The sequence below is a fragment of the Ailuropoda melanoleuca genome, chromosome 8 (genome assembly GCF_002007445.2).
Source record: "Ailuropoda melanoleuca isolate Jingjing chromosome 8, ASM200744v2, whole genome shotgun sequence".
In the NCBI taxonomy this organism is placed as follows: domain Eukaryota; kingdom Metazoa; phylum Chordata; class Mammalia; order Carnivora; family Ursidae; genus Ailuropoda; species Ailuropoda melanoleuca.
In genome coordinates this window covers 36416783-36431451 of record NC_048225.1, presented here as the reverse complement: position 1 = coordinate 36431451, position 14669 = coordinate 36416783, and the positions used below count along the sequence as shown (strand labels likewise).

Here is a 14669-nt window from a genome sequence, read left to right as displayed (position 1 = left end):
AACCAGAAAGTTTCACAGGAATTCTATCAAACCTTCAAAGAACAAATAATTCCACTGCTATTTCCACAGTACCAGAGCAAAAAGAAAGCAAGCTTCCAATTTCTTTATACAAAGCCAGCATAACGTGGTACTGAAAAACTGACAAACAACTGCATGCCCGAAAAGAAGATTACAGAATCTTACTTATGAATATTAAAGCAAACAAAGAAAATCCAGGAACATATGGAAAAACCAGGATACCCATTACCAGAAGGTTCACAAAGTGGTAACAAGGATGGGGCAATGACAGAATATGTTTTAATATAATTCACCAAATTAATAGAATGAAGGAGGAAAAATCCCACACGCCTAACTCCACAGATGTCAAAAAGGCACTTAATTCATCACCATTCTGGATTTGAACAAACCCCAAAGCTCTTCTTTTACACGACAAATACCCTAAAATATGCTACCCCCCCCCACCACATATACTGTATATGCACACTTTCCTGTGAATGCTCTTACAGAAAGACCAATGCCCTAGGCACAAAAACCAAACCAAAGACACATTACTGGGCAAAGAACATGACCAGGTGTTTCTGTAAATACAAACGGTTTATAAACATAAAAATCGCTGAGTCACTAGTAACAAAAGTAGTACGGGTTAAAAACAATAGTAAGAAACAGTTTCCTCACCCCTCGGATTTGTAAAGATCAAAAGATATCATAATTTGTCACGATGACAAGGATGTGGGGAAATAAGCACTCCCAAATACTGGTGAGAATGCAAACTGGTGTCACATCTCTGGAGTGATATGGAGGTATCCAGCAAAAATTTAAGATGCGTATGCCCTTTTATGATTATTTCTTGAAATGAATTACCCACCATCGTTTCCAAATTTTATACCTTCCCTTTGTCTAAATACCATACCTTCATTTTATCATTTAACATTACATTTAACTATTTTAACTCCACTTTTCTGTGCAGCAGACTCTGGAGTTTATGGACATATGTGATATATGTTCCTTCTAAGAATAAGCCGTGGAATTTTAACTGAGCTCAGGAGTGTAGGTCCAGAGCCATCGTAAGCACAGGTCTAGAGCCACTGGTAGGACAATATTTCCATACACTTTTTTGTGAGATTTGAAAACTTACTATCCAGGTAGTACACCTTTTTTTTTGGTTTGTTTTAACTGTGACAAAATATACATACCACAAAATTGAGCATCTTAACCATTTTTAAGTGTACAGTTCAGTGGCATGAAGCCATTCACACTGTTGCGCAACAGCACCACACCCACCTCCAGACCTTTCTCGTCATTTCAAACTGAAACTGACACTCCATACCTGTTAAAAAATAACTACCCATTCCCTAACCCCCCTTCCCCTCATTACCACTATTCTACTTTCTGTCTGTATGAATTTGACTACTTTAGGGATCTTACTTCAGTGGAATCAGGTAATACTCATTCTTTCACTTGTCTTTCTTTGCTTAGTATGTTTTCAAGGTTCGTCCACATTGTAACATTATTGAGCTTCATTCCTTTTAAGGCTAAGCAGAAGTCCATCATCACACATATAAACCACATTCTGTTTATCTGTACACCTTCTGATGTCCATTTGAATTGCTACTAACTTTTGGCTACTGTGAATGCTATGAGCATGGGTGTACAAATATCTGAGTCCTTGCTTTCAATTCCTTGGGGGTAAATACCTAGAAGTGCAATTGCTAGGTCACATAATTCTATTTTTAACTTTTTGAGGAATCATCATACTATTTTCCATAGAAGCTTTTACATTCCCACCAGCAATGCACGAGGCTTACGAAATTTCTCCATATTCTTGGCAACACTATTTTCTTTTTTGTAATAGTCATCTTAATAAATGCGAAGCGGCTTTGTGGTTTTGATTTGCATTTCACTAGTGATGTTGAGCATCTTCTCATGTGCTTACTGGTCACCTGTTTATCTTCTTTGCAGAAATGTCTATTCGAGTCCTTCATCCACATTTTAAGTTGTTTTTTTGCTGTTGTGATTGAGTTTTAGGAATTCTTTTTATGTTCTGGATATTAATCATTTACCAAATACATGATTTGCAATTATCTTCGCCCATCCTACGGGGTGCCTTTTCACTTTGTTGACAGTGCTTGGTATTACAGTTTGAAATAGAGTTATCAACCCTGCCTCAAATTCAGGTAAAACACAGGAAACCAGAGGCTGGGTAAACTATGGACTATGGGTCAGACTAAGAATAGATTTTACATTTTTAAAGGATTGTTTAAAAAAAACAACAACAACAAAACCAACCACATACACAGAGAAGAATATGTGACAAAGACCACATATGGCCTGCAAAGCCCAAAATATTTATTGCTTGGCCTTTTATCTAAATGTGAACTTAAAGAAAATACTTAGAGCTTTTCAATGTGAACAAGAGGTTTTAAAGTCTCTTGAAAGGACTAATGCTTTTGTCTGTTTGTTTAAATAATTTAAACACGGTACTAGGATTCATGTTCTGAACTAAATGATTCTACATGGCTGGGAGTTACAGCTCGGGAAAGTCTCAAACTCCATTACAAGTCCTAAATAGTATGCTAAGAATAAAAACCATTTATAACATCCTATGGCAAGCTGACAAATTACATAGGAAACCCCGATTACCTGCTAAAGTCTTAAAATATAGCTGAAAAATCTAAACCCAAAAGTTCTTTCTTCTGATAAACTCCCAAATGCAATTTGTCATGTCCTCTACTACCTTCCTTTTATAAAATATTCGCTCTAATTCTTTAAAAGACTAATGAAAAACTGAGCTTAGGGGCTCCAAACACAAAGGGCATGCCAAGAACTATTTCTGCATCTGTTAAATTGAAATGGTTAGTTAAGTTTAAATGACCCAAGAACCAGGAGTCATTTCTTTCTTCTAGTATTCATTCTTGCTATTTAGCAAACTCTCTTCTAACTTTAAGGTTACTCTGTAAGATGAATACGAATATAAATATGGGAAGGGATCCCTAATCTCTAGCTTCCTCCTCTTAGCTCCCCAAAACCATCTTGTAAATCATACAGCAGTTGCATCTATGCTTCTGAGGGACACTGATTTTTGAAATTTTGTACATCAAAACTTTCAGAAATTTCAGATTTTTAGTTATTTATTGGCCACACATTATATTAACATTATTATAATATAAAGTTCTGATAGGACACAGTATGGTAGAAAAGTCTAGACTTGAAGGTAGAAATAGGTTCAAATTCCACCCCATGTATCCTTTACTGTCCTCTCACTGTCATTTGTGAAATGGAAACTGCAATTGTGTACGTGACACATCTAGAAAAAATCCAATAAGTGAAAATTTAATGAGTACCATTTGCCCTTTCCCCTTTAAAACAGTAATGAATAAAACTGAGTAGGTAATGCGTTCTGTTTTTTTCCACTACATTTATGTAGGGGAATGACTTTGACAATGGGAATGTTGAATGTGAAATCCAGTGGATGGTGAGAGCTTTTACTTCTATAATCAAGTACTAAAAGCTATTAATGAAAGGGAAGAAGGAGGAAGGAAAAAAACTGTAGTCAGTACTGGTACTACTGCTGGTAATGCTAGTAATGTTGAAAAATTCCCCATATTACATGATGGAGACAGTGTAAGTTGTACAAAGGGAAGAAACCTGACACAAAACTAGACACTGAGATTATCCTTGCATATCCTCTCTAAAAAAGGGTTATTAACTGAGTTATGTACTGTTCCTATTTCTACATATTCTAATGAATGAGGAAATAATTTTTTGGGGGGTGACTTCCCCATAGTAAGCAAAGGGCATCAAACTTTTGTAGTAAGAGAAAAGAAAAAAATAACACCCAAAATGCTAGGTTCCTATTCCTTAATATTCCAGGTAAGGAACGTTATTGGATCAGCCTAAAATCCTAAGTAGCCTGTACGGTATGACAGACGATGAAGTAAATCAGATACACATTTGGAGATTTTATTTAAAAAAGAAAGAAAAAGGTCTATCTCATGGCCTTTAGAGATGGCACCAAAGAATATTTGATAACTGATTTTTCCTCTGTCAGGATTTAAACTGCTTCACATGAAAGGCTGTGGTATTACCTAGTGGTCATCAATAGATCAACCACTAAACAGGGATTCCTTTGGAAGAGAGGTCAGAGGAAAAAGGAGCAAATTGAGAGTCTCATTCTCCTTAGACAGGGTTCTTTTCCTTTTTAGTATCCTGGGTACTGACTTTTACCTAAGGAGTGTGCTTTTAAAACAAGGCAAAAAATATTTAAAGGGTGGGGGTGGGGGGGGGAGAAGGGTGTCTTATTAATTCTTTTTTGCTTGCAGCAGAGAAAATAGTGGAAGTTATAAAAATTAATTTGAGGGCTGTGTCGAGTGCTCTGGCTCTTTCCAATTCACCGCCTGTCAGGGGCAGTTCTGAAATACTTAGGAAAATGTCAATGGACTATTAAGATTGTTAATTCAGCAAGGGTGACCCTTTAAGGTCATGCTAAGGTTTAATATTTTTCTTTCTACATATGTCTGCCTAATCTATTAAACCGAGAGTCTCTGCTGGACATGAACCACACATTTTCCGTATCTGTATTGCTAATGCAAAGTAGAATGGCTAGGCTATAACAGATACAAATGAAAGCAATAAAGACAAAATCCCAACAGTAAATAGTTATGAGATAACCTTTAAATACTAGATAGCAATCATAAAACACTAAGGACAATCAGAAAATAGAAAAATATATTTCAACTGTGAATTCACCAAGTACCAGATAGAGGCCCAAAGCTTCAGTAAATGGTTGCTAACCAGAAGTTCCTAAACTGCAAAGAGACTGAGAAACACAGCATGGATAGTGATCAAGCCCATTTCAACATTTTAGAAAGCCCAGTGGACACTGTATATTTATCTTTGGTAATATTGCTAGCAAAACTCAGGTTTCTTCCTTTTGCCCAAAATAATATCAGCTCAGTAGGGTCAGATTTCATCTTAAGCTAATAAGATGCTCTGATAGCAATTATGTATTATTTTGATTACTTGTTATATATGCCCCCCGCAAACACACACAATTAAATAAGTTTTAGACAAGAGAAAAAGGATAAAAAGGGAATATCGGCAAGCCGAATATTGGTAGTCTGCACTGGTATAAATCAAAGGCAGCTATCCTCAGCCAATCCCTGCTCAGTTCTATCTACCAAAGCAAGGTCCCATGGACTATTCTAAACAAACCTACTTGTCATTCTAGCTTAACAAACTGACATAGAAGCACAGTAATTTACAAGAGAAATTACCTCTCGAACTTCATCATCTTCTTCATTAGTGTTTTTCTGTCTGCTTTCTCTGAAACGGCGTACCTGTGTTGAAACAGTAAATCAAAAATGTTGCTTAGTCCTATCATGGAAATATAAAACAATGGGCTACGACTGATTAAGAAATGCTTTCCATTACAACATAAAACTTGGGAATTTTTGTTTCATATTTTTATTTAAATTCTAGTTAGTTAACAGGTAGCGTCATACTGGTTTCAGGAGAATTTAGTGATTCATCACTTACATAAAATACCTAGCACTCACCATAACAAGTGTCCTCCTTAATTGCCATCACCACCTAGACCATCCCCCACCCACCCCCCCCATCAACCTTCAGTTTGTTCTCTATTGCTTCCCTCTTTTTTTCTTCCCATATGTTCATCTGTTTTGTTTCTTAAATTCCACATGAGTGAAATCCTATGGTATTTGTCTTTCTCTGACTTATTTTGCTTAGTATAATACATTCTAGCTCCATCCATGTTGTTGCAAATGGCAAGACTTCATTCTTTTTGATGGCTGAGTAATATTTCATTATATACATATACATCACATCTTACACTACCATATTTATCACAATTATTCTGATGGCTAGGTAATATTCCATCATATATATATCATATACTATACACACACACACACATACCACATCTTCTTTATCCACTCATCAGTCGATGGACATTTGCACTCTTTCCATAGTCTGGCTATTGTTGATAATGTTGACAAAAACATCAGGGTGCATGCGCCCTTTCAAATCTGTATTTTTGTATCCTTTGGGTAAATACCTAGTAGTGCAAAATTGCTAGGTCATATTTTTAACTTTCTGAGCAACCGCTATACTGTTTTCAAGAGAAGCTGCACCAAAAACTTGGAAATTTAAGGAGTTTTGTCGATTGATTAAAGAAATCATATTTTCCCAGTGACTTACAATAAAATTTCAGAACTGTACTCTAAAACTATATATTGGCCCTAAGCAAAACTGTATTACCAGCTGCCAAAATGTTCCATGTCACTGGAAAATGGTCTATTAGACTGCAAAAGAAAAAAACTCTGACACCTATGAGTGTTATACTTCAGTAAAATAGTTAAAAACAAAAATCTCTTCTTTCAGAGGCTTGAAATATTACATGGCTCAAATCATTCTTAGACACTTGGCTCTAAGACATCCAGGAGGCTCTCTAAAATAGTATCTGTGGGCACCTGGGTAGCTCAGTGGGTTAAGTGTCCAACTCTTAATTTTGGCTCAGGTATGATCTCAGGGTCCTGAGATGAAGCCCACACACATCTCTGCACTCAGTCTCTCCCTCTCTCTGCCCCTCCCCCTGCTCACATGTGCATGCTCTCTCTCAAATAAATAAATCAATCTCTAAAAAAGTAGTATCTGAAGTGGGTGGGCCTCTGGAAATCATTTTATCAAGTCAACTACTAAATGTTTACTGTTTGCTGATAATGGTCCTGGAACCAAAAGGGAAACTAGAGATTTTTAAAAAAATTCCTGCCCAACAGGCTCTTATATAGTATAGTTATGAAATTAGGGAAAAGCTCTATTTGCTTAATAATTTACGTAGCACCCCTTTACTGGGCACCCATTATGTGCCAAGGACTATTGTAGGAACTGAGAATCCAACAATGAACAAAATAGTTATGAATTCTGCCCCCATGGAGGTTAGGATTGTGTACCTGTGTATAGAGCCAATAAACAAAAACAAAATAAGAAGTTATATTGTGTTTCAGAAGGTGGGCCAGACTGAGTTAATTTACAGCTAGACTAAGAAAGCTCTGTCATCTCTGGGGAGCCGTTTATTTACTGATGGTTCTCAACCTGCATAACCAGTTAGAAGCATGGCTTGATTATGAAACCAGAGGGGCATAAAAGATCCCCTGGGAACTTCTGCACAAATCCTGGTGTGTTCAATCCAGGGACCACTGTGTGCAAATAAGGACATGAGAGCTTCTCACAGATATCTAATGCCTGCCCATACTCTTTTTCTTGATGCATCATATCTTTTGCCTTTAAATAAAAACCTTAATTAAGTATGCTCAGTGGAGTCTTGAGTTCTTCAAATATTTGAACCTGTGAACACTCTGCAAAAGACAATAAGTATGCAGAGAGAAATAAAGCAGAAGAGGGTGAGGAACACTGCCGAGAGGTCACATATGAATAGAATGATCATGCAAGGCCTCACTGAGAAGGTAATTTATGAGCAAAGGGAATGAATCTTGCATAACTAGGAGAGAACATTCTTTTTTTTTTTTAAAGATTTTATTTATTTATTCGACAGAGATAGAGACAGCCAGCAAGAGAGGGAACACCAGCAGGGGGAGTGGGAGAGGAAGAAGCAGGCTCATAGCGGAGGAGCCTGATATGGGGCTCGATCCCATAACGCTGGGATGACGCCCTGAGCCAAAGGCAGACGCTTAACCGCTGTGCCACCCAGGCGCCCCAGGAGAGAACATTCTAAACAAAGGAAAAAATGTGCATAGAGGCACTGGGGGAGGGGTGCCTGGGTGGCTCAGCCAGTTAAGTGTCTGACTCTTGGTTTTGGCTCAGGTAATGATCTCAGGGTGGTGAGATTAAGCCCCCACATTGGGCTCTGTGCTCAGCTTGCAGTCTGCTCGAGATTCCCATTCCGTCTCCTTCTGCCCCTCCCCCTGCCCTAAATAAATAAATAAATAAAATCGTTTTTTAAAAAGGCATTGGGGCAGAATGCATGGTATGTTTAAAAAATAGCAAGGAGGTTGCTGTGGCTCAAGTAAATACGAAGTTAAGAAAGTAACAGAAAGCCAGACTGAATAGGGTCTTGTAAAAAAACTAGAAGCACATTACTTTAAGTCAGGAGTGACTTGATCTGAAATGTTAGTATCATTGACAGCTGAACTAAGGACAGAATGGGGAGTGGAGGAAATGCATAGGTAGAAAAAGGGAGACGAGTTTGGAGGCTATTAGAATAATCTAAGTGAGAAATGGCAATGCAATGGACCTCTGGTAGTGATGGAGACTTCAGAAGTAGTCAGATTCTGTATATATTCTGAAGTAATGCCAAAAGGACTTCTAGACAGTCAGATTCCAGATGCCATAAAGAGAATCTACACATAGAGCAAAGACTGAAAATCAGCAATTCAGACTTGGGAATGTTAGTGGTTTGAGGTGTCTATTAAACATCCAAGTAGAAATGTCTAGCAGCAGACTGCTGACTGCAGAAATCTTGAGCTGAGAGAGGTCTGGGCTAGACTTTGGAAAATCACCACCAAACAGACAGAATTTACATCCAGGCAGCTGGATGAGATTACAAACGGAAAATGTAGCGGAAGAAGGGCTCCAAGGACTGAGTTCTGGGGACTTCCAATCTAAGAGGCAGGAGACATGCAAGAAACCAACAAGAGAAACTGGGAATACGCACCATTAGACAGGAAGAAAAGCAGAAGAGCGTGAGGTCCTAAAGCCAAAGAGAAAAAGGTTTCAAGAGGGGCGCCTGGGTGGCACAGCGGTTAGGCGTCTGCCTTCGGCTCAGGGCGTGATCCCAGTGTTGTGGGATTGAGCCCCACGTCAGGCTCCTCTGCTATGAGCCTGCTTCTTCCTCTCCCACTCCCCCTGCTTGTGTTCCCTCTCTCGCTAGCTGTCTCTATCTCTGTCAAATAAATAAATAAAATCTTTAAAAAAAAAAAAGGTTTCAAGAAAAGTTCAAGGGAGGGGCGCCTGGGTGGCACAGTGGTTAAGCGTCTGCCTTCGGCTCGGGCGTGATCCCAGTGTTGTGGGATCGAGCCCCACATCAGGCTCCTCCCCTATGAGCCTGCTTCTTCCTCTCCCACTCCCCCTGCTTGTGTTCCCTCTCTCGCTGGCTGTCTCTCTCTGTGTCAAATAAATAAATAAAATCTTAAAAAAAAAAAAAAAGAAAGAAAGAAAAGTTCAAGGGAGATTTAAGACGAACCCACAGTGGATTTAACAATGGAGGTCAATGGTAACTTCGATGTGAGCAGCGTCACTGGAATAACGGGTCAAAACCCCCAGATGATGGGTGTAAGAGAAAAGGGTGGGAGAAAAATCAGGGCAGCAAATATAGAAAACTCTGAAGCAATTCTGCTATAAAAGAGAAACAAAGAAGATGAGTAGTAGCTAAAGGGAAATGGGAGTGAAGAGGGCTTTATTGTTTAAGCTGAAAGAAATGACAGTATCTTTGTTACGATTCAGTGGAAGGGATAAAAACTGTTTTCAAAAATGGCACAGTATGTGACAGTGCTCTAGGTAGTACATACCAGATCAAAAGTGCTAAGTCATTCGCAGAGATGAGTCAGAGTAAAAATACTGAGTAGGTACCATGTGCTGCCAGTGTTCTGGGACTTTACATGTATTCTTTTGATCCTCACGACAATCTTGAAGGAGTTTTTTATTATTATCCCCATTTTACAGATGAGGAAATGGAGGTAGAGAGAGGTTAAAAAACTCACTGTTAGTTACACAGGTAGTAAGGGTTTTGATTTGGAACACAGGTGGTTTGGTCCAGAGTCCACACTCTTAGCTACACCCCCCCATCCCTTATGCACCCTCTCAGGAGTCATGATAGCTCTCCAGGTGGGGATGCTGAAGTTATTTACTTTTGTGTTTATCTGTGTGTGTGTTTTTTGTTTAAGTGTAGTTTTAGGTTCACAAAAAACTGGGAAGGAGGCACTGAGATTTCCCATATACCCCCCAGCCCGACACATGCACAGACTCCCATTATCAACCTCCCTCCACCAGAATTGGTACATTTGTCACAACTGATGAACCTACACGGCCACATCATAATCACCCAAAGTCCAAAGGTGGTGGTGGTGGTTGTTTTTAAGATTTTATTTTTAAGTCATCTCTATACCCAGCGTGGGGTTCAAACTTAAAACCCCAAGAGCAAGGCTTGCATGCTCCACTGATGGGGCCAGCCAGGCACCCCCGAAGTCGAATTTATAGTACGGTTCACTCTTGGTGTGCTAGGAGTCTGGAAAAAGGTATAATGACATGCAACCACCTAAATTACAGTATCGTACAGGGCAGTTTAACTGCCGCACACCTACTCATCCCTTCCCTCGCTCCTCACTCAACCCCTGCAACCTCTGATCTTTTTACTGTCTCTATTAGGTTTGCTTTCTTCCAGAATGTTGCACAGTTGAAATCATACAATCCTTTGCAGACTGGCTTTTTCACTTAGTAATATGCATTTAAGTTTCCTCCATGACTCTTCACAGATTGACAATTCCTTTCTTCTTGGCCTAAATAATATTCCCAAGTCTGGGTGTTTCACAATTTACTTACCCATTCATCTACTGAAGGACATCTTGGTTGCTTTCAAGTTTTGGCAACTATGAATAAAGCTGCTATATACACCTGTGTGCAGGTTGTTATGTGAACATAAGCTTTCAACATCTTTGGGTAGATACCAAGGAGCACGACTGCTGGATCATATGGTAAGACTATATTAAGTTGTTCAGGAAACTGCCGAACTGTCTTCCAAAGTGACCATACCATTTTGCATTTCCATCAGCAATGCGTGAGCATTCCTGTTGTCCACATCCCCACCGGAATTTGGTGCTGTCAGTGTTCCAGATCTTGGCTGTTCTAATAGGTGCATAGTGGTATATTTCATTATTAATCTGCATTTCCCTGATGACATATGATATAGAGCATGTTTTCATACGCTTACTTGCCATTTGTACATCTTTGGTGAGATGTCTGTTAAGTTCTTTGGTCTGTTTTTACATCAGTTTGCCTATTTTCTTACTGCTGAATTTTGTTTTGTTTTAAAAGATTTATTTGAGAGAGAGAGAGAGAGGAAGGAGGAACAGAGGGAGCAGGACAAGCAGACTCTGCACTGAGCACGGAGCCCGACTTGGGGTTCAAGTGGAAACCAAGAGTCGGACACTTAACCAACTGAGCCACCCAGGTGCCCCTTATTGCTGAGTTTTAAGAAGTCTTCGTATTTTTTTGGATAATAATTCTTCACCAGATGTGTCTTTTACAAATATTTTCTCCTCCAAGTCTGTTGCTTGTCTTCTCATTCTTTTGACACTGTCTTTCACTGAGCAGTTTCTCATTTTGATAAAGTCCAGCTTATCAATTCCTTCTCTCACAGATCATACCTTTGGTGTCGTTATCTAAAAAGTCACTGCCACACAAGGTCATCTAGATTTTCTCCTATGTTATCTCCTAGGAGTTTCATAGTTTAATATTTACATTTGAGTAGGATGGTCATGTTTTATTTCCGGTACCTAATGGAGAAATGCATCCCTGCCAAAAACTTATGAACCCCATATAACCAGCGTACTTGGCCTGGAATATTACTAGTTGCATATTGACATCATAAGGCTCTAAGAGAACCATGCTAATTAAAAGCACTAAAATCAAAGTCAAAGGGAACAAGTTTTAAAAATGTTTTGTTCTGCTTAGAGGGAATCTAGAAGATACAGAAAATGATCTCCTATAATCTCATTACCTGAATATAACCAATGATAATGTTTGGAATATTTTCTTTCATTCTTTGCACGTATACACACACTCGCATATAAACTAAAAATCACTGGAATCATACTGCATATAGTTTTAAATCTATAATGTTCTTTCCCTATATAACATTGAAAATATTTCTCCACATTCTTCAAAAGTATGATTTTTAATGCTGCACAGTATCTAGTGTGATTGTGCCAACACTTACTTCATCATACATTTTCCAAATTTTCCCACTGCAGACCACACTCAGATAAATTACTCCATACACAAATTTCCACCTCACTGTTGTCTTGGGAAAGGGATGAGTTAAAGGACAAATCTTAAGCCTCTTGATGTACACTGACAAACTGCCTTCCAATGCAGCAGCTCAAACTAGACACTCCCATGAGCAGCATACTAAATAAATACTTTTCTCAAATTGCCGTCATTCTGACAAATAACAAACGCATCTGAGTTTTCACCATTTTCATATGCTTATTACCATTTGTATTTCTTTTATGAACCACTTATTCATGTCTTTGTTCATTATTCTTATTGAAATGTTTACTACTTTTCTTAACATTTACTAAGGTACTTGAATATTATGAGTATCAACCTTTCTTGCGCCCACACAGAAATATGTTCTTCATGTCAATACATTTTGTTTTTTGATAATCTGACATGCAAACATTTACAATTTCTATGCAGTCAAACCTAAGGGCCTTCTCCTCTGATCCTTCCACTGCTTTTATGCCTAGAGATGAATTTGAATTTCTAGATGAAATTCAAAATCTCAAACAAAACCTACTAAAAAATTGAAAAGAACATAAGTTTTCATCCTGTAAGGCTCATTTTGAAGCATTTTCATGATATTCAAGAGAAGATTCTATCTATGGAGAACAAAGCTAACATTTAATGGGTTTCAATCATGTTTAAGATTCTGTTCCAGACCTTTTCTACTTTAATCCTCATTTTACAAACTCAATTTTGTAGATGAGGAAACTAAACAAATCAAAGAGGTTAAACAGTGGTTTAGTAGAAAGAAAATCAGCGCTGCTCTTGAGGAGAGAGTGTCTAACTAGACTTCTCCACCCCAAACTGGTTACCTCTTCATCGATTTTATCTTCTAGGGCATCAATATGACGCTCCTTAAGAAATCGCTGTGTTTTTTCCAACTGGTATTTCACTAATTCCTCTATGGCGTCTTTTTCTTCCTTGTCCACAAATTCTTGTACTGCTTCACCCATTCCCCTTTCTGTTAGAAGTGAGAGCTGCACATTCTGTAAAAGAAGTACAAATCACTGGATGCAGAAATCAGTATCTATTCCTTACCAAATAATTCTATATGAGCAAGGAAAATTACAGTATAATGTTACCAGGGAAAAAAGACAAAAAAGTTGTCCAGTTGCTGAAGGGAAAACAAAATAAAACGAAACAATGGACAGTAAGTAAGCCTACTAATAAATTTTATGGGCCAGAAAAAGCCAAGTAAAAATAAGAAACAGGAGTAGTGATTAAGACAGGTGGGAATGCAGAGGCCTGAGTGGCTGGGATGTAGAGTCCTGAAATGCTAGCTGATGATTAAGAGATTAGGTTAATTGTGTAGTGGGCACAGTAATGGCTCCCTAAAGATGTCCACATCCCAATCTCTGGGTTGTGAATATGTTCGTGGCCAAGGAAAACTATGGTTGGTTATGGATGGAATTAAGATTACTAATCGGGTGACTGTACAATCAGGAGATTATCAGGGACTATGCAGGTGGGCTCAGTGCAATCATGAGCATCCTTAAAAGTGGAAGAGGGAGGCTAAAGGAGGGAGTTAGAGGGAGATCCGAATGGTGGAAATGGCCAGAGAAATCTAACATTGCTGGCTTTGGAGGTGGAAGGAGGCTGTTAGCCAAAGAATGTGGACACCTCTAGAAACTGGAAAAGATTTGCCCCTAGAATCTCCAGAAAGGAACACAACCCTACTAACACCTTGATTTTAGGCCAGTAAGACTGGTGTCAGATTTCTGACCTACAGAACTGTAAGATAACAAATGTGTGTTATCTTCATTTATTAAGTTTGTGGAAATTTGTTTCAGCAGCAACGGGCAATTAATAGAACCAGATTTTAAAGTGGCACAAACTCATACCAACGAAAGTAGCTTCACCATCCTGTGGCTGTCTTATTAAAGTAGTTCTGAAACTACATCTAGACGCAAGAAAGGTAAATCCTGGATTCAAAAACATGCGGTAGAGAGAAAAAGGAAGAGCAAAACAACGCCACCTATAATAGCCACAATAATAACACCATTAATTAAGCACTGATTTTTCACGATGAAGAGTAACCACAAGTAAATGTAATTAGTTATTGTCCCACTTAGTTCATGGGAACATTGTGAGGATCCCTTTTGTTTGAAGTACGAATTATACATATCCCAAATTAAAGTCAGTTATCCTCAGAGAGCCATTCCTCAACATGTAGGTCGTAATTAAGAAATTACCTTCTCTGCAGTCTGAAAATACTGTTTTACAAGGTCTTCTACTCTTAGGGTTGTTCCTTCTGAAGGTTTTGTGATGAGCTTCCCAAAGTTGATCTCTTCTCCTAGAAAAAAGAAGCCCGTGGACAAGTAGTAGCTTCTGTGACACTGTGGAAGTGCCCAGACTCATGGCAGGTTTGGTCAGTAGAGGAGGTATGGCCAAACTTGATTAACGATCAGCTTGCTCAACATGGTAAATTCTGAGGCAAAAACATGGCATCATTGCTAACAGCTGCAGTCTTTTCCTGAAAACGTGTATCTCTTTGCCTATCTCTAAGTCTTATGTCTCCTACAGCTATTCTCAAAGGATGATCTTCAGACCTCTGATCTCCAAGACCATTTCAGGGGATGTTCAGGGACAAAACTCCTTTCGTAATGACACCAAGATGCCATTTACCTGTTCCG

General features: G+C 38.6%; 1 protein-coding gene across 7 annotated transcripts in view; it reads right to left on the bottom strand.

Annotated features, from left to right (window-relative positions):
- Positions 1-14669, bottom strand: part of MRE11 (MRE11 homolog, double strand break repair nuclease) — a 79584-nt gene that overhangs the window by 29447 nt on the left and 35468 nt on the right. For all 7 annotated transcript variants that reach the window (XM_011237896.3, XM_034666151.1, XM_002929795.4 and 4 more), the window contains 3 exons: positions 14229-14329; positions 12849-13022; positions 5274-5336 (listed from right to left, as the gene is read on the bottom strand). In XM_011237896.3, coding sequence (XP_011236198.1) covers positions 5274-5336; positions 12849-13022; positions 14229-14329 — 338 coding nt within the window. The remainder of the gene's footprint in view (positions 1-5273; positions 5337-12848; positions 13023-14228; positions 14330-14669) is intronic.